Consider the following 26720-nt stretch of genomic DNA (forward strand, 5'->3'; position numbering starts at 1 on the left):
CCCATGCTGCAAATCCTTTGGTGCCACAACACCATGCTGCCACACTCCAGGGCCTCCACCAATGTTACCAAAGCTTATGAATTCCCTCTGTTGTGCTTGGCAACTAAATGGTCTACCTCTTTTGATAGATTTTGCTTATCATCTTGGCTATCTTGAGCTTTCTTTTCTAAATAAAGGTAAGAGCAAAAGTTGACTGTAGAGAAAGGAGTGGATGCTAATAATGAAGGCCACTGATTTGCAGTTTTCATAGAAAAATGAATTGGGGAATTTGAACCATAAAACTGACTGGGAAATTCAGCCTGTTTGTTTTTAATTCTATGTAATATCCGCTTTTTAACTATTGCTGAAATAAACTGATTTAAGTTTACTCAAAGACAGAGACAAACGTTAAATGTCCCTTCTGTTAAATAGTTGGCGAAAACAAAGAATTAATTTATTTTTCTCAGTAGAAAACCCTTCCTCTTTCCATTTTAGCTTTGCATTAAGAAAGCTTATTTGCAGTCAAATGAACACTCTGTGGAGAAAAAAGATTGAGATAATTTGAGTTAAAAAAAAAAAATGAGTTATATAATACAGAACTTTCCAATTGATATTTCTGAAGTAAGTTTTTGAATATTGCTGGCAAAATGTAAGACACATAACTATCAAGTACCTGTCCATATTACTGTGAAATTCCAAGACATTACTACACATCCCTAAAGACACTTTACTGTATTTTCCAGTGTACAGTCTTTATTCTAATTTGAACATAGGAACTTCAGAGCAGGAGTAAGGCCATTCGGCCTATCGAGCCTGCTCCGCCTTTCAATTTGATCATGGCTGATCATCTACCTCAACGCCACTTTCCTGCACTATCCCCATATCCCTTGAAGTCAGTATCCAGATATCTATCGATTTCTGTTTTGAATATGCACAGTGAGCTGCCACAGACCTCTGGGGTAGAGAATTCCAAAGATTCACCTCCCTCTGAGTGAAGAAATTCCTCCTCATCTCTGTCTTAAATGGTCTACCCCTTATTCTGAGACTATTTCCCCTGGTTCTAGACTCACCAGTCAGGGGAAACAGCCAATCTACATCCACCCCTTGAAGCCTCCTTGCATCCTCCTCACAACTTACATTCCCACCTAGTTTTGTGTCATCAGCAAATTTGGAAATATTACATTTGGTCTCCACATCCAAATCATTTATGTAGATTGAACAGCTGTGGCTCCAGCACTGATCCTTGTGTTACCCCATTAGTAACAGCCTGCCATCCTCAGAATGACTCATTTATTCCTACTCTCTGTTATCGTCTGTTAACCAACTCTCAATCCATTGCAGTATATTACCCCCGATCCCATGTGCTGTAATTGTGTTTACTAAGCTCCTGTGTGGGACCTTATCAAAAGCATTCTGAAAACGGCACTGTGGCGCAGTGGTTAGCACCGCAGCCTCACAGCTCCAGCGACCCGGGTTCAATTCTGGGTACTGCCTGTGTGGAGTTTGCAAGTTCTCCCTGTGTCTGCGTGGGTTTCCTCCAGGTGCTCCGGTTTCCTCCCACATGCCAAAGACTTGCAGGTTGATAGGTTAATTGGCCATTATAAATTGCCCCTAGTATAGGTAGGTGGTAGGGAAATATAGGGACAGGTGGGGATGTGGTAGGAATATGGGATTAGTGTAGGATTAGTATAAAATGGGTGGTTGATGGTCGGCACAGACTCGGTGGGCCGAAGGGCTTGTTTTAGTGCTGTATCTCTAAACTAAACTAAAATCCAAATACACCACATCCACCGGTTCTCCTATATCTATGCTACAAGTAACATCCTCAAAAAACTCCAACAGGTTTTTCAAACATGATTTTCCTTTCAAAAATCCATGTTGACTCTGCCCAATCATATTTTTATTTTCTACATGTCTAGTTATCACATCCTTTTATAATAGATTGTAATATTCTCCCTACTACTAACGTCAAACTAACAGGGCTGTAGTTCCCTGTTTTCTCCCTCCCTCCTTTATTAAACATAGGGTTACATTTGCTACTTTCCAGTCTGCAGGAACTTTTCCAGAATCTGTAGAATTTTAAAAGATAGCCACCAATGCAGCCACCATCTCTATCGCCATCTCCTTCAGTACTCTGGGATGGAACTCATCTGGTCCAGGGGGTTTATCAACCTTCGATCCAGTTAATTTTTCAAGTACTACCTCTTTAATACTAATTTCTTTCAGTTCCTTATTTTCACTAGTCCCTTGGTTCCCTAATATTTCTGGGAGATTTTCTGTATCTTCGCCCTTGAAGACAGACGCAAAATAATTGTTTAGTTTCTCTGCCATTTCCCTTCCTCCATTATAAATTCTCTCGTTTCCGCCTATAATGGTCCCACATTTGTCCTTGCTAATCTTTTCCTTTTCACCTCCCTAACGAAGCTTTTACAGTCTTGCCTTTATGTTCCTTGCTAGCTTGCATTCATATTCTCGTTTCTTTTCAGTTTCTTGGTCATCCTTTTGTAGGATTCTAAATTACTCCCAATCCTCAGGCTTGCCACTTTTTCTGGCGAGCTTAAAAGCCACTTCCTTTTGATCTAATGCAATATTTAACTTCTTTTGTTAGCGACGGTTGATTCATCTTTTCTGTTGGGTTTTTGTGACTTAGAGGAATGTATATTTGGTGTAGACCATGTAATACTTTAAATACTAGCCAATGCCTGTCTACTGTCGAATCTTTTAGTGTATTTTCCCAATCCACCATAGCCAACTTGTCCCTTGTACCTTCATAGTTTCCTGCGTTCAGATTTACGATTAAGATTGAAATTCTAGAATCCTGTCCAGCATTCACAATTTAAAATTTCTACGGAAATTTTGAAAGTGACGAAGACTTAAACATATCTACATTGCATTATCTGCGTGGATTTCAAAAGAATAAAAATATTTGAACAGATATAACATCCCTTTTTAAGTCCCATCACCTCATTGGGCACTGAGACTTTCCTCTGAAATTGAATTGGTACTGAGCTCATCACACATCAGTTTAACCTTAAATTTACAGAGGCAACACATTATTTCTGAGTAAAATGATTACGGTCAAACTGAGAAATGACAGCTTCTCATGCTCTGATCTAGATATACTGGTAAATGTTACCTTTAGAACATGCATTGAATATTTTGTACTTGCTTATAACCAGTTGTGCTGTGAGCTTCTTACTTGTTGAGGGACTTAAACTAGAAGTTACCTGTGCTCCATTTAGTCTTGAAACATTTAAGCGTTGATTTGATACCCATTATAAATACACTGTGGTTATACTGATGAGCAGAAATTGAAATTGCCTCTGAAACTATCTCCAATCTGGTCTAATGTACAGGAAATGCCCATGAATGGTACTCGCTACTGGAAGAGGGCTGGTTTCATGTCTGCTCTAACCTGGACCTGTGCCAGTGTAATGTTGGAGTGATATCCAATATTAGTCACCCTATTAACTTTATATTAAACATCAACATTGATCATTTGGGCCGAATGGCCTGTCTCTGTGATGTACATTCTTATGTGATTCTATGCAAGATTTTGGACTGAGATAAAAAGAGAGAGATGAAAGGATTGATGGGTGAGTCTGATTGCAAACAAAATAGAATACTTCAAGGAAGAATTAAAAGCAACAAACTAGGAAATGCTTGGTTGAAAAATGAAACTTTTTATTAAAAAAAAACCACAATGTTGAATATGCAAGATGAAAAGATAGGCAAGAAAAATAAGTGTAAACTAAACGGGAATTCTTCAACATGAATAGCACAATTAAAATGTGAATAAAAAGAAAAGCTTAAACCTATGTTAGGGAAAAGGAAGGAGAGAACTCGGATGTATTGGAATCTGCTCAAACAGGTTAAAAAGACTAAGTGTTGTATGATTGCTTTGAGTGATGTCCCTTTAAGAACTCTATGCTTTGAGCTAAATAGCAGGATGTAGTCATGTGACTGGAAGCCATAGTCTCTCTGCACTGTAACATCCTGGATGAAGGTTCTCTATATAGTTTGCTCTGTATTGTGTGTAATAGTTTAATTGTAAATAAACCTTCCAGAGATCTTCAAAGAACTGGAATCCATGTACCTCATTGTGTTGCTTAAGATATCACAAAGAAACTCATGACAATAAGTGTCAAAAGGACCCTGGACATGCAACTAAACTTGAAAGTTCCAGGGTGTAAAAGAGCAGTTAGAGATTAAAGTGACCATGAAGAGAAATATTTCAATAATTCAAATACTAAATATGTTTTCCAGACGAGTTCACTGGAGGGGATATACTAGCTTGCTGACTGAGGATATGCTAGCTTGCTATTCAAATTCTGCAGTAAGTTTTGTTTAAAATTAGCATGGCAGAGATACTCAGTTGGGGGGGCGGAGGGGGTGGTTTACGATTGATCACTCCTACAGGCCAAGTGTTATATATCCTAGGGGCTCGAAGGAGATGAGAGTGCACCACAAATTTCCTATCATTGAAGAATTGCTCAATACTGGTAAATTTCTGCAGAACTGGAAGCAAGCAAGGATCTACATATAATGTCTATATTTACAAAAGATGGCTAACAGACCCAGACAACCTTGGGTTCATTTGTCAAATACCAATCAAGGGTAAGTTAATGTTATCTTTTCTAAGAAGCAGGCTAAAGGAGACCTATTGGCAACAAGTTGTATATGGGGGGGAGAAAATGCCAGTATGGATTTCAGAGAGATGCCTGCTTCAAGTATTTTGAGGATGTTGCCGTAGTACGTTGTCTGTGATACAGTTAACTAAGATTATAATTCACTCAGATTTTATGAAAGCTTCTAGCATGGTGGTTTCTAGTTGAATAAAATGGCTAAGGGCACTACACGAGACAGGTTATCTTGTTTAAAAAATTAGACGAGGGGAGGGTATTAAATGGATTCCACAAGCATTTGTGCTTAGACGCCTTTTGATGCTACTGAATGCTAAAATCAACTGCAAGCTGGTCAAAGTTGGTGGCTAGACAAATGGGGAAAGCAGGAGAGAGAGAATGCCACAAAATAATTTTAAATTGGTTATGTGATTGGACCTCTCTCTCATGCTCTCTTTCAGCCCCTTTTGCTAGCCCTCTTTTTTCTGTGTTTCTCATGCAAACACATCTTGCACATAGTTCACTATGTCATAAACACAAAATGAAATTGGTGCAGTGGTTAGCACCGCAGCCTCACAACTCCAGCGACCCGGATTCAATTCTGGGTACTGCCTGTGTGGAGTTTGCAAGTTCTCCCTGTGTCTGCGTGGGTTTCCTCCGGGTGCTCCGGTTTCCTCCCACATGCCAAAGACTTGCAGGTTGATAGGTTAATTGGCCATTATAAATTGCCCCTAGTGTAGGTAGGTGGTAGGGAAATATAGAGACAGGTGGGGATGTGGTAGGAATATGGAATTAGTGTAGGACTAGTATAAATGGGTGGTTGATGGTCGGCACAGACTCGGTGGGCCGAAGGGCCTGTTTCAGTGCTGTATCTCTAAACTAAACTAAATGGTACATCTGCTCACACTTCACATTGTAAGTCTTCATATTGTAGAATTGAAAAGTGACAAAAATAGTTGGAAATATGTGGAGTGTCTACTAAAATATTTGTATGATTCTTTCTATAAGGTAATTGCAGGTAATAAAAATGAGAGACGCCCTTGTGAAGCTACAGCACAACAGTGCTAAACAGTGGAAGCAGCATGCGATAGACAAAGCTAAGCGATTCCACAACCAACGATCAAAGTTCTGCTATTCTGCCACATCCAGTCATGAATGGTGGTGGACAATTAAACAACTAACCGGAGGAGGAGGCTCCACAAACATCCCTGTCCTCAATGATGAGGGATCCCAGCATGTCTGTGCAAAAGACAAGACTGAAGCATTTGTAACCATCTTCAGCCAAAAGTGCCGATTGGATGATCCATTTCGGTCTTCTCCTGAGGTCCCCAGCATTACAGATGCCAGTCTTCAGCCAATTTGATGCACTGCATATGATATCAAGAAGCAGCTGAAGGCACTGGACACAGCAAAGGCTATGGGCCCTGATACATCATGGTTATAGTATTGTGCCCCTAGCACATTTATAACACTGGTATCTACCCGACAATGTGGAAAATTGCCCAGTTATGTCCTGTCCACAAAAAGGAGGACAAATCCAATCTGGCCAATTACCACCCTATCAGTCTACTCCCGATCATCAGCGAGGTGACTGAACGGGTCGTCAAGTGCCACTTAAACAGCAATGACCTGCTCACAGAAGCTCAACTTGGGTTCCGCCAGAGCCACTTGGCTCATTGCAGCCTTGGTCCAAACATGGACAAAAGTTGAATTCCGGAGGATGAGGCAAGAGTTGACTGCCTTTGACATCAAGGCAACATTTGACTGAGTGTGGCTTCAAGGGACCCTAGCAAAATTGAAGTTGATGGGAATCGAGGAAAACTCTCCCTGGTTGGAGTCGTACTAGCACAAAGCAAGATGGTTGTTGTTGTTGGAGGTCAAACATCTCAGCCCCAGGACATTGCTGCAGGAGTTTCTCTGTCCTAGGCCCAGATGACCCTCTATCATAAGGTTAGAAGTGGGAATGGTCTCTGATTGCACAGTGTTCAGTACCATTTGGGACTCCTGAGATGCTGAAGCAGTTCATATCCCCATGCAGCAAGACTTGGATAACATTCAGGCTTGGGCTGACAGTTGTAAGTAACATTTGCGCCAAACAAGTGGCAGGCAGTGGCCATATTCAGCAGGAGAAAATTTAAACAACTTCCCTTGACACTCAATGGCATTACCATCACTGAATCCCCCACCATCAACATCCTGGGGTTACCATTGATCAGAAACTTAACTGGACCAGCCATATAAATACTGTGGCTACAAGAGTAGGTCAGAGGCTGGGAATTCTGCAGCGAGTAATTCAACTCCTGACTACCCAAAGCCTCACTGCCAAGTCAGGAGTGTGATGGAATACTCTCCACTTTCCTGGATGGGTGCAATTCCAACAACACAAGAAGCTCAACACCATTCAGGACAAAACAGCCTATCTGATCAGCACCCCATGCACAACAGTAAATATCACTCCCTCCACCAGCAGCACAGACTGTCAGCAGTCTGTACTATTTACAAGATGCACTGCAACAACTCAACAAGACTCCTTCAACAGCACCTTCCAAACTTGCCCAGCTTGTACCACCTAGAAGAATAAGGGCAGCAGGTGCATGGGAACACCACCACCTGCAAGTTCCCTTCCAAGCCACATGTCATCCTGACTTGGAGCTATAATCCCATTCCTTCTCTGTCGCTGGGTCAAAAACCTGGAACTCCCTTTCTGACAGCACTTTAGGTGTATCTACACCACATGGACTGCAGCAATTCAAGAAGGCAGCTCGCCACCACCATCAGAAGGGCAATTCGGGATGGGCAACAAATGCTGGCCTTGCCAGTGATGCTGACGTCCCACAAAAGATTAAAAAATGAAATAGTTCTTCCTCCAGCTACAACTGCATTTATGTGTCTTATTTAATAAATTTTGTTTAAAACAAACTGGTGCGTGACCATTAGAATATTTTTGTGGTAAGTTTTTGAGAGAAAAATACATTTTCAACAGAGGGAATGTGACTGGCTGATGAGACTGAGGGATAAATATAGTTTTGTTTATATTGAAAATTTAAAGATTCACAGAAAAATTGTGGTTATTTAGCTGCACTGATTAAGGAAATCATCAATGGTTCCTGGAAAATAAGTTCACCCAAAAATGCTTGCTGCATTATCTTTGGACTTCAGAAATTTCTTTCCAATGCTACCCTATTTTTGCAACGCAGCACCTTCCGTCTGCCCCTTAGAATAGCACAACCCAGCACACACCATGCTACTTCCTTTTTGTCCTCTACATTCACTTCTGCCCAACCTGAGTCCCAAAGCTCCAATTTTCTCTGTCACATATTTTAAATCCTATCACAGGCAGCCTCTTGTTGCCTTATTCACAGCCCTATCTTCCTGATCTCTGTGCCTATGCTGAATTTGGTATGTCTTGCTATGTATTGACTCCTGGAATGCAGTCCCCAAAAAGGGTAAAAATGCCATGCAACAGAAAAAGCAATTTGACTTTTTGGTTGAAAGAAGCTGCATTTATGTGGTACCTTTTTTTAAATTGTAGAGGTGAGAAGTGACCTGGGAGAGTTTTTAAGTGGTGACGATGAAACTACATTTGAGTGGAAGACAGTAACTGTTTACATAGAGGGGTTTGGACAATATTACATCCATGTATCTAACATTTAGTCTATATTTGCAAGTACTTTGAAACACCTCCGCTCAGTCCGTAAGCATGACCCCGAGCTTCCGGTTCCTTGCCATTTCAACACTTCCCCCTACCCCTACCCCCACCCCCCCCCCCCCCCCCCCCCCCCGCCGCTCTCATGCTCACATTTGTATCCTGGGATTGTTGCAGTGTTCCAGTGAACATCAATGCAAACTCGAGGAACAGCTCTCATTTACCGATTAGGCACACTACAGCCTGCCGGACTGAACATTGAGTTCAATAATTTCAGAGCATGAGGCCACCCCCCACCCCCCATTTTACTTCAGTTATTTTTTCTTTTTGCTTTTTAAATTTTTTTTGTTTTTATTTTATTTTATCTTAGTTTGTCCAGTTTGCCTACCCACTGTTTTTTTCATGGTTATACTTGTGGCTGTTCAGTCTTCAGTCCATTAACACCCTATCTGTACTAATGCTTTGTCTTTCAGCACCCCATCAACATATTGTTTGCCGTTGCTCCAAGACCTTCTGGTCAGCTATTCTGTGACTTTGTCCTATCAGTACTTTCTCCTTTGTTATCTCTTGCCCCACCCCCACTTTACTTGCTTATAACCTTTGACATTTCTAATATTTGCCAGTTCTGATAAAAGGTCACTGACCTGAAACGTTAACTCTGCGTCTAACTCCACGGATGCTGCCAGACCTGCTGAGTTTTTCCAGCATTTCTTGTTTTTATTTCAGATTTCCGGCATCCACAGTATTTTGCTTTTATTTGCAAGTACTGGACCTGGGTTGCCACCTTTTCTTTCTCCCTACCCCAAACAATAACTTGCATTTATTTAAGTACCTTTAACATAGTAAAAATGTTCCAAGGTGCTTTCCAAGAATGTAATTGGACAAAATGTGTCACCAAGCCAAAGAAGGAGACATTAGCACAAGTGCCCGAAAGGTTGATCCAAGATGTAGTGTTTGAGAGTGATCTTAAAGGAAGAATTACAGAATCACATAATTGTTACAGTGCAGAAGGAGGCCATTCAGACCATCGTGTCCACTCTGGCTCTCTGAAAGAGCAATTCCCTCAGTTCCATTCCCCTGCCTTCTCCCCATAACCCTGCGCATTCTTCCTTTTCATGTAACTGTCTAATTCCCTTTTGAATGCTTCAATTGAACCTGCCTCCACCACGTTCTCAGGCAACGCATTCCAGACCTTAACCACTTGTTGCGTGAAATTTTTTTTCCTCATGCCTCTTTTGCTTCTCTTACCAAATCCTGTCATGAGTGGGAACAGTTTCTATCGACTCTGTCCAAACCCCTCATGATTTTGAATACCTCTATCAAATCACCTCTCAGCCTTCTCTTCTCCAAGGCAAACAGTCCTAACTTCTCCAATCTATCTTCATAACTGAAATTCCTTATCCCTGGAACCATTCTTGTGAATCTTTTCTGTACTGTCTCCAATGCTCTCACGTCTTCCCTCAAGTATGGTGCCCAGAATTGGACGCAATACTCCAGCTGCGGCTGAACTAGTGTCTTATACAAGTTCAACATAACTTCCATGCTCTTGTACTCTATGCCTCTATTAATAAAACCCAGGATACTGTATGCTTTATTAACTGCTCTCTCGACCTGTCCTGCCACCTTCAATGACTTATGCACATATACACCTAGGTCCCTCTGCTCCTGCACCCCCTTTAGAATTGTGCCCTTTATTCTATATTGTCTCTCCATGTTCTTCCTACCAAAATGAATCATCTCACATTTCTCTGCATTGAACTTCATCGCCACCTATCTGCCCATTCCACCAACTTATCTGTCTTTTTGAAGTTCTACACTATTGTGCTCACAGTTCACAATGCTTCCAAGTTTCGTGTCATCTGCAAACTTTGAAATTGTGCCCTGTACACCAAGGCCTACTCTTTGTTTCCTGTCACTCAGCCATTTTCGTATCGATGTGGCTACTGTCCCTTTTATTCCATGAGCTACAAGTTTGCTTACAAGTCTGTTGTGTGGCACTGTATCAAATGCCTTTTGAAAGTCCATGTACACCACATCAACAGCATTGCCCTCGTCAACTCTCTCTGTTACCTCCTCAAAAAACTCCAGCAAGTTAGTTATACATAATTTTCCCATAAGAAATCCATGCTGGCTTTCCTTTATTGACTCGCATTTGTCCATGTGACTATTGATTTTGTCCCAAATTATTTTTTCTAGAAGTTTTCCCGCCACCGAAGTTAAACTGACTGGCCTGTAGTTGCTGGTGCTAGAAGGAGAAATGGTGAAGTTTAGGGAGGGAATTCCAGAGCCTGGTGCCTGGACAACTTTTTTTATATATTCGTTTGTGGGATGTGGGCATCGCTGGCGAGGCCAGCATTTGTTGCCCATCCCTAATTGCCCTCGAACTGAGTGGCTTGCTAGGCCATTTCAGAGTGCATTTTAAGAGTCAACCACATTGCTGTGGGTCTGGAGTCACCTGTATGCCAGACCAGGTAAAGATGGTAGATTTCTTTCCCTGAAGGCATAGCTGCCAATGCTGGGGTGAGATGACTTGCGAATCCAGAGTTGTAGGGGCACTGAGTTCCTGGAGAATTGGAGGGCTCAAGGAGGTTCAGAGATGGGAGGGGTGAGGCCATGGAGGGATTTGAACACCAGGATGAAAATTTTAAAATAGTCATTCAGGGTCCTGGTGCCAGTGTAGTTAGCAAGTAGATGGCATGATGGATGAATGGGACTAGATGGGAATTAGGATGCAGGCAACAGAGTTTTGGATAAGAAGTTTATGCAGGGTGGAAGGTGGGAGGCCAGTCAGGAGAGCATTATGGAAGTCACGTCTTGAGTTCAACAAACTGTTGGCTGAGGGTTCAGCAGTGGATGAGCTGAGGCAGGGCAGAGACTGTATATATTGCTGAGGTGGAAGTAGGCAGTCCTGGTGATGGAGAGGATATGGGATTGGAAGCTCAGCTCAGGATTAAGTAGGATGGTGAGGTTGTGAACAGTTTTGTTCAGCCTGAGACCGTGACCAAGGAGGGGAGATGCAATCGATGACCAGGGAATGGAGTTTGGGCAAATAGTTACATTACCTGAAATTAACTGGTAATCAGCTTGCTAAATTTGAACAGTGTCAAAAGTGCCCCTAATGCTTTGTACTATTATTTTAAAAATTAGCGTGGCAGGAGACTGCACAGTGGAATATTTGCTCTCCGATCAGGAGACCTAAATTGTGTTCAGATCTTCTTAGCTATTGAGCTTCTTCAGAGTTTTTTTAAATTCGTTTGTTTGTGGGATGTGGGCATCACTGGCTAGGCCAGCATTTATTGCCCTTCTCTAATTGCCCTTGATGGTGGTGGTGAGCTGCCTTCTTGAACCCCTGCAGTTCTTGGGGTATAGGTACATGAAGAGAGTTCTAGGATTTTGACCCAGCGACGGTGAAGGAACGACGATATATTTCCAAGTCAGGATGGCATGTGTCTTGGAGGGGAACTTGTAGGTGGTGGCATTCCCAAAAATCGACTGCCCTTGTCCTCCTAGGTGGTAGAAGTCATGGGTTTGGAAGGTGCTGTCTAAGGAGCCTTGTTGGGTTGTTGCACTGCATCTTGTAGATAGCACTCATTTCTGCCACTGTGCGTTAGTGGTGGAGGGAGTGAGTGTTGAAGGTGGTGGATGGGGTGCCAATCAAGCGGGCTGCTTTATCCTGGATGATGTCGAGCTTCTTGAGTGTTGTTGGAGCTGCACCCATCCAGACAAGTGGAGAGTACTCCATCACACTCCTGACTTGTACCTTGCAGATGGTGGACAGGCATTGGTGAGTCTGTATTCTGTTAGAACAAACTGTCTTCAACTAAAAAGCCAGTTCCAAACTGAATTTTAACAAATGTATTGCATGGGACTCACTCCCAGTGGCTGTTTCTATGGTAACGAGAATGGACCCTTTGAATCACAATTTCCAAATGGCTGTTTCTAAGGCAACGAAAATGCACCTTCCTATAACTCCTGAGGCTTGCCGGCTCTTAAAGCAATGCTGATCCTTGGCAAGCCTTAAAGGCAAACTGCATATTCCCAAAAGAACTACAGGACCATGACACCTCCACCCCTAGCAGAATGAAACGCCATTCCTGAAATGCGTTTTATTACAATAGGTAAAAAAAACATTGAAAAAAGCTAACTCTTTTCCCATGCATTCACAGATATATCCATTTCGTAAAAAAAAAAATGTTTAGACTACAGCAACAAGTTCCACTAGAACATTTCGGCTTTGGTTTTAAAAAGGTTGCTCCAATTAACCCATTTTCCCTATTGTCCATCACCTCAGCCAGGTGGGCTGCATAGCTAGGAGCACTAACCGCTGCTGGGTTCACTATTCTCTGAGAAGTTTCTCGAGTACCTCTTAACCTATGTGGTATCACTTTACACTGGAAAACCCTGTCCTGTGTAGCGGAAGCTGATTTTTTTCTTACCCTGGGGTGTCAAAGGGATTTGACAGTATTCTTCCAACACACCTGCCTCTTTAAGACACGTTGTGTTGCCCACTCTGTCCATACGTTCCTTTAAATGAGAATTTGGGTAGGAGTCTGCCGCCTTTACCACAGTGACTTTTCTGGAGTCTATGCAAGTTTGAGCCGTCCCAGCAGGTTTAATCATCAAGACCATCTGCGAATCCCAGCTGTCCTGACTAGGTTCATCTAAGCTGCCCGTCAGCATGCATTGTACCTCTGCTTCCACTTGGGCCTGTCTGTCTGGACCTTAGCAACAAGCATGTTGTTTGAAAGGAATGGTTCCCCCGATACCAACATCATGTGTGGCTAAGGGTGTACCTCCTGGCTTATCCCTACAAATTTTTTGAAATGTTATGAAAACCCTGGTTAGGACTTCATGCTGTTTTGCCGCTAAGTGTAAAAGCCTATTGCTTAATTTTCCAAGCCATTCTGTGTTCGCTAATCAGTTGGAGGTTCAATCTGAGAATGTCCCAGGCCTACTTCTGTCTCATCCTCACTATCCTTTTCCTTCTCCACTGTCCCAATTACCTGACATACCTGCACTGGCTTATCCTCCTCCCTGTGGTAATATGGTTTGAGCAAATTAATATGACACAACCGGTGGTTCTTCCGACGATCAGGGGTGTCAATCAAGTAATATACCTTGCCCATTCTTTTGATCACTCTCTATATGGGCCACGGAACCGTGCTTTCACTTCTGCCTGTGATGGTAGCACCACTAATACTTCATCCCCTGGTTTTATGGTAGGTTGTGGTTTTCCCACCGTTTGACAGGTGTGGTATGCCCTACAAAATTTTCTCACATCCTTTGTAAGACCTGGCCAGTAATAATGTTTGTTTATGTGTGACTTGGTCTTCCGAATTCCCCTATGTCCTGAAAAAGGAATGTCATGTGCTAACATTAATAATCCTTGTTGAAATTTAGGTGGTACCATAATCTGTTCAACAACTGTCCAGTCTTCGCAGCAGGTCTATGAGGCGGTCTCCATTTCCTCCTCAAAACCCCGTTTGCCATATAATAGCCTAATCTGTGCTAATGCTTTGTCTTTCAACACACCATTAACATATTGTTTGCCTTTGCTCCGTGACCTTTTGGTCAGCTATGTGGCCTGGTCCAATCTAGACCTCCTTTGTTATCTCTTGCCCCACCCCCACCTCACTTGCTTATAACCTGTAACTTTTCTAATATTTGTCAGTTCCGAATAAGGGTCACTGACCCGAAACGTTAACTCTGCTCCTCTTTCCACAGATGCTGCCAGACCTGCTGAGTGATTCCAGCATTTCTTGTTTTTATTTCAGATTTCCAGCATCCGCAGTATTTTGCTTTTATTTTAGTGCTCTTTTGGAAACCTCATATCTTTCCCCAGCAAGAGTGTTTAGGTTGCTCCTGTATCCCTGAGTATAACAGGTTTTCCTACCTCACTTACAGGATACGGAGTTACTTTCCCCTTTGACAAAAATTAATTAAAACTCTCAGGTATTTTATTATTAACCTCTACACGCTTCTTAGTCTTGGTATCTGGTTTCACATTCATAGAAACATAGAAAATAGAAGCAGGAGTGGGCCATTCGGCCCTTCTCCGCCATTCATTATGATCATGGCTGATCATCCAACTCAGTAACCTGTTCCCGCTTTCGCCCCATACCCTTTGATCCCTTTAGACCCAAGAGCTATATCTAACTCCTTCTTGAAAACATACAATGTTTTGGCCTCAACTGCTTTCTGAGGTAGCGAATTCCACAGGCTCACCACTCTCTGGGTGAAGAAATTTCTCCTCATCTCAGTCCTGAAAGGTTTACCCCGTATCCTTAGACTATGACCCCCGGTTCTGGACTTACCCACCATCGGGAACATCCTTCCTGCATCTACCCTGTCAAGTCCTGTTAGAATTTTATTTATTTTATTTTATTTGGAGATACAGCACTGAAACAGGCCCTTCGGCTCACTGAGTCTGTGCTGACCAACAACCACGCATTTATACTAATCCTACATTAATCCCATATACCTTACCACATCCCCACCATTCTCCTACCACCTACCTACACTAGGGGCAATTTACAATGGCCAATTTACCTATCAACCTGCAAGTCTTTGGCTGTGGGAGGAAACTGGAGCACCCGGAGGAAACCCACACAGTCACAGGGAGAACGTGCAAACTCCGCACAGGCAGTACCCAGAACTGAACCCGGGTCGCTGGAGCTGTGAGGCTGCGGTGCTAACCACTGCACCACTGTGCCGGTTTCTATGAGATCCCCCTCTCACTCTTCTGAATTCCAGCGAATATAATCCTAACCGACTCAATCTCTCCTCATAAGTCAATCCCGCCATCCCAGGAATCGGTCTGGTAAACCTTTGCTGCACTCCCTCCATAGCAAGAACATCCTTCCTCAGATAAGGAGACCAAAACTGCACACAGTATTCCAGGTGTGGCCTCACCAAGGCCCTGTATAATTGCAGCAAGACATCCCTGCTCCTGTACTCAAATCCTCTCGCTATGAAGGCCAACATACCATTTGCCTTTTTTACCGCCTGTTGCACCTGCATGCTTACCTTCAGCGACTGGTGTATGAGAACACCCAGGTCTCACTGCATATTCCCCTCTCTCAGTTTATAGCCGTTCAGATAATAGTCTGCTTTCCTGTTTTTGCTACCAAAGTGTATAACCTCACATTTATCCACATTATACTGCATCTGCCATGCATTAGTCCACCCACTCAACTTGTCCAAATCACCCTGAAGCCTCTCTGCATCCTCTTCACAACTCACCCACCCAGTTTTGTGTCATCTGCAAATTTGGAAATATTACATTTGGTTCATTAATGTATATTGTGAATAGCTGGGGTCCTAGCACCGATCCCTGCGGTACCCCACTACTCACTGCCTGCCATTCAGAAAAAGATTCATTTATTCCTACCCTTTGTTTCCTGTCTGCCAACCAATTTTCTATCCATCGCGATACACTACCCCAATCCCATGCGCTTTACTTTTACACGCTAATCTCTGTGGGACTCTGTCGAAAGCCTTTTGAAAGTCCAAATAAACCACATCCACTGGCTCCCCCTCATCAACTCTACTAGTTACATCCTCGAAGAATTCTAGTAGATTTGTCAAGCATGATTTCCCTTTCGTAAATCCATGCTGACTCTGCCTGATTCTACCAGTGTTCTCTAAGTGCTCTGCAATATTCACAGCTGTCATTAAAGCTATAGACTGGTCTGCTATACTCTCAGTCAGAGTCTTTTCCTCTGCACTAACTTTGTGTACCCCAACAAGTCCTATGAGTTTACCTTGCAATGATAACACTTTGGCTTGCGAACCTTGCCTTTTACCCTCAGCACCTTCTTTCTGACCTGAGGCGGTGATCCTGGGGCATTCCCAGCTGTTCCTTCTTGTCCCTGGCTACTTGCCTTCCTTTCACTCTCCCACTTTCTATCGTTCTCGTGTTTATGGGGGTGACGGATGAATTAGGTTGGCTTATTCACAAGCTCAAAATCATCAATCTCTGCTGCTTGCCAAGCTTTCAAAACGTTCAGGTTATCTATGAGTTCTCGCTACTGAAGGAATGGAGTTTTTAAACTCTTCTAAGAGTTTTTTGTTTCTAACTGAATCCTAGCCAATACCACTGCATCACTCTCGGACCTATTACCTTCTTGTTCCTCGTATTGCCCTTCATCTGTATCATCATCATCATCATCATCATCATTATCATCATCTTCTACTAATTTCAAATGTTCGGCTATTATTTCAGTTATCTCTGCTTTTTTGGCACCTGATTTCAACTCCAACCCCAATTTTGCTGCCAATTCTTTTAATTTGTTCTTAGTTGAGGTTATCAAGTCACTCGGAAATATTCTGCTTTCCCAAAAACTCTGCTACAACCACTAATGCCATAACAATGGTATAGACTGTACCTTATTATACAAGAGACCTGGTTCTTTCAATTTCTTTGTAATTGGTGTCAGATTTAGATCCCAGCAATCAAGTTTCTAATTGATAAAATCGCAGGCTCGAGAGCAATTAATATGATGCCAAATGCACGACTCCAATTTAAATGTGTTTTCCCAGAGACGATTAATACCATAATTTCAAATGTAAGCCCTCCAAATTTGTCTGATTCTGATCCCAGACACGAGCCACCAAATTAAATATGATTCAACTGCGAGCGAGCCCCCAATTAAGTTATGATTCAAATCCAGAAACCCAATTAATATGTGATTCAAAGTTTGAGTGAGCCCCCAATTAATATGTTATTAAAATCCCAGTTGAGATACCCAATAAATATGTTATAACCGACTGCTCCAGTCAAAGCCCCCAATCAAAATATAATATTCTGATTGTGGTAGGACCAACACACTGTTAATTCAATCCCGTCGCTCCACACATCGCCTAACATATCATTTAAAACTTTCCAAATTAAAGAAAGACCCAGCTAAATTGTACCATCTATTAACCCCCAAATGAGGCAAACCAAACCAGGTGTCTATAAATCAACAAGTTAACTCTTTAATTAGAAGAACTAAATTCTTAAACACTATGAAGATATAAACAACATTTAAAATAGAAAAAAATAAAGTCCTTGCAAATTTACAGTCCAAGGTTGCTCAAAGTCCTCACAGAATGTTGGTTTCCTTCTCCAGCGAATTTCAACAATTAACAACTTGCAAATACTTTCAATGGAATCAAGCTGGCTTTAGCGTTTTTGAGAGATAAAAGATTGTCACAGTCTAATTTCCTTTTCTTCAGTTCAGATTACCAGAGATCTCTGTTTTGGCTTGACTTTTTCTTAGAATTTTGAAAGATAATAATAAACGGACTAAAATCCTCTTCCTTCAGTTTAACTGGTTGAGAGCTCTTTTTTCCAAGTACTGTCATCACAGTTATGTCTCTGTGTCTGTGTTCTGTTGGAACAACTGTCTTCAACTAAAAAGCCAGTTCCAAACTGAATTGTAACAAATGTATCACATGAGACTCACTGCCAGTGGCTGTATCTATGGTCCAAACATGGACAAAAGAGCTGAACGAGAATGCACCCTTTGAATCGCAGTCTCCAAATGACTGTTTCTAAGGCAACGAAAATGCACCTTCCTATAACTCCTGAGGCTTGCCGGCTGTTCAAGCAATACTGATCCTTGGCAAGCCTTAAAGGCAAGCTCCATATTCCTGAAAGAAAAACTACAGGACCATGACACCTAGCATTTGTGTGGGGCAAATGCTATTTGCCTCTATCAGCTTAAGCCTGGATGTTGTCCAGATCTTACTGCATCTGGACATGGATTGCTTCAGTATCTGCAGAGTTGCAAATGGTGCTGAACATTGTGCAATCATCAGTGAACCCCATTTCTGACCTTATGATGGAGGGAAGGCCATCGATGAAGTAGCTGAGGATGTTTGGGCCGAGGACACTACCCTGAGGAACTCCTACAGTGATGTCCTGGGATTGAGATGATTGACCTCCAACAACCGCAGCCATCGTCCTTTGTGATAGGTATGACTCCAACCAGTGGAGAGTTTCCCCCTGATTCCCATTGACTCTAGTTTTGCTGGGGCTCCTTGATGCCATGCTCAGTCAAATGCTGCCTTGATGTCAAGGGCAGTCACTCTCACCTCAGCTTTGGAGTTCAGCTCTTTTGTCCATGTTTGGACCAAGGCTGTAATTTATTCTTCAAAGTAAAATTTTCCTATATTGTCTGGGTCCTCTGAAAATTAGAACATAGAACAGTACAGCACAGTACAGGCCCTTCGGCCCACGATGTTGTGTCAAACCTTTAACCTACTCTAAGATCAAATTAACTACCTACCCTTCATTCTACTATCATCCATATACCTATCCAAGAATCGCTTATATGCCCCTAATGTATCTGCTTCTACTACCACCGCTGGCAGCGCATTCCATGCACCCACCACTCTCTGTGTAAAGAACCTATCTCTGACATCTCCCCGAAACCTTCCTCCAATCGCCTTAAAATTATGCCCCCTGGTGATAGCCCTTTCCACCCTGGGAAAAGGTCTCTGACTATATGCCTCTCATCATCTTGTACCCCTCTATCAAGTCACCTCTCATCCTTCTTCGCTCCAATGAGAAAAGCTCTAGCTCCCTCAATCTTTCTTCGTAAGACATGCCCTCCAGTCCAGGCAGCATCCTGGTAAATCTCCTCTGCACCCTCTCTAAAGCTTCCACATCCTTCCTATAATGAGGCGACCAGAACTGAACACAATATTCTAAGTGTGGTATAACCAGGGCTTTATAGAGCTGCAGCATAACCTCGCGGCTCTTAAACTCAATCCCCCTGTTAATGAAAGCCAACACCCCATACGCCTTCTTAACAACCCTATCAACTTGGGTGGCAACTTTGAGGGATCTATGGACGTGGACCCCAAGATCCCTCTGTTCCTCCACACTACCAAGAATCCTGTCTTTAAGCCTGTATTCTGCATTCAAATTCGACCTTCCAAAATGAATCACTTCACACTTTTCCAGGTTGAACTCCATCTGCCACTTCTCAGCCCAGCTCTGCATCCTGTCAATGTCCCGTTGCAACCTGCAACAGCCTTCCACACTATCCACAACTCCAGCAACCTTTGTGTCATCGGCAAACTTGCTAACCCAGCCTTCCACTTCCTCATCCAAGTCATTTTTATAAATCACAAAGAGCAGAGGTCCCAGAACAGATCCTTGTGGAACACCACTGGTCACCGAGCTCCATGCTGAATACTTTCCATCTACTACCACCCTCTGACTTCTTTGGGCCAGCCAATTTTGTATCCAGACAGCTAACTTTCCCTGAATCCCATGCCTCCTTACTTTCTGAATGAGCCTACCATGGGGAACCTTATCAAACGCCTTGCTAAAATCTATATACACCACATCCACTGCTCTTCCTTCATCAATGTGTTTTGTCACATCTTCAAAGAATTCAATAAGGCTTGTGAGGCATGACCTGCCCCTCACAAAGCCATGCTGACTATCTCTAATCAACCTATGCTTTTCCAAATAATCATAAATCCTGTCTGTCAGAATCCTCTCCAATAATTTGCCTACCACCGACGTAAGACTGACTGGTCTGTAATTCCCGGGGTTATCCCTATTCCCTTTCTTGAACAAGGGAACAACATTTGCCACCCTCCAATCATCCGGTACTACTCCAGTGGACAGTGAAGACGCAAAGATCATCGCCAAAGGCGCAGCAATCTCTTCCCTGTGCTGGAAGTGAACTTTTCACACATTGCTGAAGCCATGGAACCTAATCATGCACCCAAGGTAGCACTGGTGGCAGCTGTGGAAACATCTGTACACTAGCCCATTCTCTCCTTGCTGTCAAGGGTCTTGTGGCCTCTTAGCCTTCCCAAACCTCTGGTTATGCTGAATTATTCAAATACTAAAATAGAAAAGAACGACAGACTTGCTTTTCATATGACACCTTTCATGTCCGCAGGGCATCCCAAAGTGCTATACAGCCAATGAAGCATTTTTTTGAAGTGTAGTCACTGTTCTGATTGTTATGGACAACTGGGTGATGGCGTGGCTAGTTTCCACTGTTGATCTCCCAACTGACCAGAGACAGTATTTTTGTTTAAATAGCGTTTCAGCCCCTGTGTTTTGGTTACCAAATAAACAGACAGTGACAAGTTTTTGTGTAGGTTGAAAACAGAAGGTTAAATGTTCACAACACCACCCACACATGCATTCACTCTCAGGCACACACGAGAATATAGATAGGAGGGAAAGAGTATGAGGTGTTGGGAGTTCAAGGTGTAAAAGTCTGTTTCAGGAAAAGTTGTGGGATCCTGTCAGAAGGTGAGTTTTAAACTTGCAGGCCTTTTTGTCTTTTCTGGGTTGCTGAAGACTTTCTGAAGGTTGCCGGTTCACTTCAGTTTCGAGATGGTGCTGATATTTTTAGCTCAGTTTTCACAGGTAGAGGTGTGGTTTTAAAAGACACACTTTTTTTTCTCTGATGCAGTTGCTTTCAACTTGTCTCAGCAGGGTTCAAATGTTAGCTGGAACTGCTCTGTGTCTCGCTGTCGGTCGGTCTGTCTGTCTCACTCCCTTGTGCTGGAATTCAAGATGGCTTTCGATGTTGACTGTGTGGTTGGAGAGACCAGACTGATATTTATGATTGATGTTCTGAACTGGAAAGACCCCATTTGTTCTTCAAAATGATTATCTTTAAAGGCACACTCATTGAGTGTTAGTTTTGCTCATGTGACTTTAGATTTCAATTCCTGATGGGCTGTACAATAGCTTTAGATGGTCCCATTTTGATATTATGAGGACTGTTCACACTCTATTGCGGTGAAGGGTAGCTTGAAACATAGAGTCTGGGAGTGTCTTTGTTTTAGCTCGTTTTGTGTACAGTTCATCGCCATGTGTGATAAGCTGTCTTGTTTCCATGTCGACAGGGTTAATTGGTTTTAGTTCTGGTAGACATAGAATGCATATTTTAGTGCAGGAGGTGGTACTGGTCATGTGATCTGTCCTTCATTTAGTTGACCACAAATGTCCCAGTCTTTTTAAACTTGTTCTAACTTTTTATAACTCTTTTGTTTGTTTCTGTATTTTCATCACTGCACTTCTTGTGAGCGTGACATAATGTTGGAAAAATAGAATAAATTTTAATCAAACATTTGAATTTTTGTTTATAAAAGGATTTAATTTATAAGAATGTACTTTGTGTATTTGTGGGCTAAATGAGCTTCCTCGTTCACACTTGTGATTTCAATTTTATTTTGTTAAAGGGATTACGTGAGCCTTGTTCTCATTTCATGATTTGGAAACCGACGTGTTAGCACATGAGATCATTTGTCTCCGCTTGCTCTGCTGAACATAGGCCTCTTTTGGAGTTGATCTTCACCCAAGCCCTATTTTCTTGCCGTTTCCCAAGACCCTCATATATTTAAATACCCAATACCTTTTTCAATGAACAGCTTGGTCTGAGGCAAATTTTTTACACATCAGTAACTGCAGGGTGTTTCTAAGGAAAGTAATGAGCTGGAGCTATTCATTGTTCATGAGCAGATTACAAAGCAGGTAAAGGCTGCTGAGGTTTGGGGCTATTTCTTCAGAGGTGCTAATTTCTTTTTGTTGTCTGCAGCTGATTTTTAAAAATTTTAATTTTGTTACAACATTTGCAGCTACTGCTGGAATTGCATGCCCAGTCTGCAGGGTTTAATGAGACTTTTGCTCAATGTTTCATCTCGGTGCTTTCATTTTACCACATTTTCTTTTAGAATTTTACGGAATTGTTTTGTCTATTCCCATTCAGTCCATCCATAACAATTTCTCAAATGTGGCATCTGCCTTTGATTCCCTGCCAGAATATGGTTGTATTTTCACTTTTGATGTGTTAATGTATGTATTTTTCGGGATCGGGTTTTTGACTATTACTGTCGGCAACTGCATGTACTGACTGGCAGATAATTGAGCGCAAACCTCTAATTCACCATGAATGATAGAGAAGGAATGTGTAGGCCAACCCTGTAATTTTACATTTCATTTACTCTTTAAGTAATCACTGCTGAAGGTTAACCCACCTTTTTGTAAAAAAAGGATTCATTCGCTTGGATATAGTACAGTGGTAAAAGCACAAGGAGGCATGTTGGTCTTCAAGGCAGATTTCTGTTAAAATCTTTTAAAGGGCTTCACAGATAATTGCTAGTATTGACTGTACAGTGGCAAATTTGGTGAGTTTAAATGCAACTAAAATGTTTTTGGGTTGCTTTAAGCTGCTGTAGTGCTTGTGTTTAGATGGATGTAACTAAAAGCTCTCATAGATAATTAACTGCATACAGGATAATATAGGTATGCAGCTGTTGCAAAGCAGTGGTGGGTTTGAAGGTTTGGTTGGTTCTGTGGTAAAAGACAAGTTCACGTGGTTTTATACTTTACATCTGCACCATCGCATTGTTATTTAATTTTCTTCCTTTGATACTTCGCTATTTTCCAGGGTGCAGAGTAACACTTCCTGGTACAGATGCCTGTAAGGAAGATTAGTATTTAGACAAAAGTGAATTTTTTTTTAAACCGTTTAGTTTGCATTTGTTGACAGTTCAGTGTTTCAAAAATAAGTAACTTCATTGTAATTTTCTATTTCATAGTACTTTGGCAATGTTAATGTGGGAGTGTCAAGGTTGGTAATGGTGACCTTGGACATGGTACTGTGATCTTGAGTCAGAAAGTACAGCAGCCTCAGAGATTGATAGCTAGTTGATGAAGCCAGTAAAGAGATGGGACACAAGACAACAGTGGCATTGTGCTGTGTCTGTGTGAAAATGCATTCAACAGGATTGCAATAACATTTGTCTGTCTTCTTTAAAATTGCAGTTCTTTTACATATGGTGTTTCTTGGTTTAGCAGTTGATAAGAATTCTTTCACGATACTTGCATGATATAACACAGATCTACCAATCAGGATGGTGGCCTGAGGTTGACCAGGGCAGTTTGTCAGATCACCTGTTTTTATTCAATGATTGTTTGTTTATTATCCATAAAGTTTGCATACATTTTCGTTCAAGTATCGGAATCTTACTGGTAGTTCTGGTGCTGCTTTGTGCTGGTGTGTTGTGGGGGTGTGAGTGTGCCAATTTTATGCATTATGACCTAAACAATGGTGAGTTTATTAAAGGCCGGCTCAGGTCTGCAAATGAAACCCGACCCGGCCCGAGTCCTTTCATGTTTTCCCGCGACCAATCCGACCCGACCATCAGTTAACCTACCTTCCATTTTTCACTTTGTTGCTTATCTGCACAAGCATCGAATAACTGTAACAAAACCACTTTTCAAGTCCAAAAAGTACATTAACAGTGGAGCCACTTATGGTGATAGAGCATACCGGACCCGGCCCAACCCAACCCGAGCCTGAATGCCAGACCCAGAAGTGCGACCCAACCCAACATGTCATCAGGTCCCGTTGGGTTCGGATCGGGTAGCCAGCCTTTAAAGTGTATTGATCTCACAACTATTGCAGCATGTTTTATTGTAGTGGATTACTCAGTGTCTACCAATGATTGCTTTTTGTTTATTGCTGACATTACAACCTTTTTAAACATGCCTTGGTGTATTGTTCAGTCTCTGCTTAAATATAAATATCACATGACCTAGTGGGTGGAGAACTGCACCTAGTGATTGATTTCTAATAAAATATTGTTATTGGCAAGGTTGGCTATTGTGATAGAACATGTTCTATTAAAAGAGTTTCTGATCTAGGTTGTCATCTGAAAAAATGGCAAAAATCAATCTTTTGTCATCTTCCATAATAATTGATGTGTTTGATTCCAGGTGCATTCAAGATCGAGCGCTTTTAAAGGTTTACCACAAGGATCCTGCCCATATTTCTTTTAATCATTCGTCAAGGGCTGTAAATGGAGATGTAAGGGTAAGTACAATTGTGCTTATAAAACTACCATGCTTTTATGTTTGAGAAATGTAATCATTTATTCATAATTGATCTCATTGTGGTGATTGTGTGAAGTTCAGTTTGCTAAATGTTTACACAAGAATGAATTTATGAATAAATGGCTGACCAAGCAATGTGAAAATGTACCTTCCAGCTTTGATCTTTCTGCATCCTGTCGATAGTGTGTAAATCAGCCCCCACTGCATCTGTTTCCACTTTTGTGATAATGATAGGTCTTTTGTAATCGACCTGAATTGTGTAACCTCCCCCGTTTAACGGGTGGAGCTATTGCATTGAGGCATGTCTTTTTTTATTTTGCTTTTCTTTTTCAAATTAAGCTTATTTCTTATTATAAATTTTGTTTGGAAAGCTACGAATTTCAAAGGAATGTCTAATCCTCTGATTCATAGCATTAAAAAACCATTGCGTAAACTTATTGGCAGTTCAAGCACCTGTTCAACTTGTAGGGGGAGGGGAGGAGGGTTGGTGAGCTCTGGGCTGGCTGGAGCAAAATAAGATCAGCTCTCAATGGCCAGTTGTAAACTCAAGTAGAACTTCCACTAAATATTTCTGAAAGTTGGTAAAATCTCTGTTTATGTTGATAAAATTACAATAAGTTAATGTCTGTGGTATGCAATACCTCTTTAAATGCAAAACATGTATAATAGCTACCAGAGCAGAATATTTAGCTGTTCTGGTAATGTATTAATTAGTTTTATCTATCATTGCTGGATTGATGACTCCAAAAACTCAGCTGCGTGCATGCATTCTGTAATCCGTCAATTTCTGTTAAAAGCCTTACAAAACTCAACAATTAAGGTTAAATTCTATTAAAATGAGTCATCAAATTGTACTTTATTAGCATACTGTGCCAAAGGTCCCTTTAATACATCCAGCGGCACTCCATGCAGGTTTTCTTTCCATTAGAATCCAAAGTGATTACATCAATATGTATTGAGTTCACAAATGCCCTTGTGTTCTCAGATATTGCATGTACTGATACTCCTTGCCAGATAGAAACATGTGGAGCAGTCAGAGCTCGTTGGCTCTTTTTCTAAAATGTGTTTAGCAACAGACTTTAGGTGCGGTCTTGTAGCTATTTTCAGACCATAAACATATCATTTCTTCTTGTCCATGTTTGTATTCATATGTGGTAAGCAGCAGTGAAGTGCTTTCATCGTCTGGCTTCAGAGGTGAGTTTTCTGCATGTTCGCCTCAGCCTAGATTGTGTTTTCCTAAAGGAACATTCCAGAAGTTATTATTGGAACCTGCTCCTACGCAATCTGGTTTGAGAGAACAAATGCTTTTTTAAAATTTTACATCTGCAGTCCATTTAAAATAAAGATTTAGTAACCAGAAGAGCTGGTCAGTAAAGGTATGTGTGGTTATGAAATTAAATCAGCAGTTGTCAGGGGAAAAATAGACTTAATGTTTGTGTTTTAAGAGGGTGGGAAGGTTAAATAAGTGTGTTTAAATTGCAGTCTGTATTCAGAATAGCTCAGTGGTAGGGGCGGATTGTTGTAGTACCTGCATGAGAAATTGTGACCTGTGGGTAAATTCAAGTGACCTTGAATGTCTTTCACCTGGGTTAACTTAACTCTTTGCCAAGATGTTGCAAAGTATCTCTCTGCGTGGTTCAGTTCTGAAGTCTTTGCCTGAAGTTTCAAGGGGCTCTGGAGTTTAATAACAACTTGAATTAAAACTTGGGCATTATCTTCATCTGAGTTCAGCTGGTAAAGCTGCCTTTAGTTTGGACTATAACTCTATATTAAAAAAAAAGTTAAGGTTGTTATTGCAACATTGTCATCAGTTTAAACGGCATTAAAATGTCAGTGAATCAAGTGTATTGTAGAATATGTGCTGAGTTGATGAGTTGCACCTTCATTTGAATAACACTGAAGGAGAAAGTGAAAGTACTCTGTACTATTGTGAAATGTTAGCACATTGTCTTTTTGTGACTTGGTTTTTAGGTGGGAGCAGATTGTGTATCAAGAAATCGTTGGTGTTGGCGGGACTTCTGCATTGGCAGACCTTCAGTGTTGAGCTGGTGATTTCTCTTGCTAATATTTCTCTGTCAATTTTCTGCTCTCTTGCATACATTTGACTGTTATATTCTGATGCTTCCCTCAAGTGGCCATTTTTCACTTTTCAATCTTGGTAGGGGATATTAACCAGTTCCAACTACTGCACACTACAACCAAACCCAATCCTCCCCTTGACCAGCAACCACATTCTCACATTGCCAGCAGGGGATGCTATAGAGCCCTTTTTAGCTCTCTGCTCCATCAAACTGATATAAAAACAGCTTGCATTTATTTAAGGCTGCGTTTGCTAACAACGCAACCACTAGGTGGTGTAGTACTTGCACACGCACAAATGCAGCTTCATGCACTGAAATGTCACTGTCTGTGATGTTTTTGGCAGTTGCCAGTAGTAAAGATGGCGCTGCTCAATTTATCACAAAAACAAGAACAAATGAAACACAAATGCCCACAGTGGCTGCGATCACTGCAACAGTACCCTGCTCCTTCCTGCCATCACGCTGCTCATCGCCATTGCCTCCAGCACCCGTTTGCTCGCCACTTGCTCCACGCCTTGCCACTTCTC

General features: G+C 41.8%; 1 protein-coding gene across 12 annotated transcripts in view; it reads left to right on the forward strand.

Annotated features, from left to right (window-relative positions):
• Nucleotides 1-26720, forward strand: part of si:ch211-285f17.1 (sickle tail protein) — an 815052-nt gene that overhangs the window by 591125 nt on the left and 197207 nt on the right. For all 12 annotated transcript variants that reach the window (XM_068013806.1, XM_068013809.1, XM_068013831.1 and 9 more), the window contains one exon: nt 23996-24092. In XM_068013806.1, the coding sequence (XP_067869907.1) occupies nt 23996-24092 (97 nt within the window). The remainder of the gene's footprint in view (nt 1-23995; nt 24093-26720) is intronic.

This window comes from Heterodontus francisci, chromosome 2 (assembly GCF_036365525.1).
Source record: "Heterodontus francisci isolate sHetFra1 chromosome 2, sHetFra1.hap1, whole genome shotgun sequence".
Taxonomy (NCBI): Eukaryota; Metazoa; Chordata; class Chondrichthyes; order Heterodontiformes; family Heterodontidae; genus Heterodontus; species Heterodontus francisci.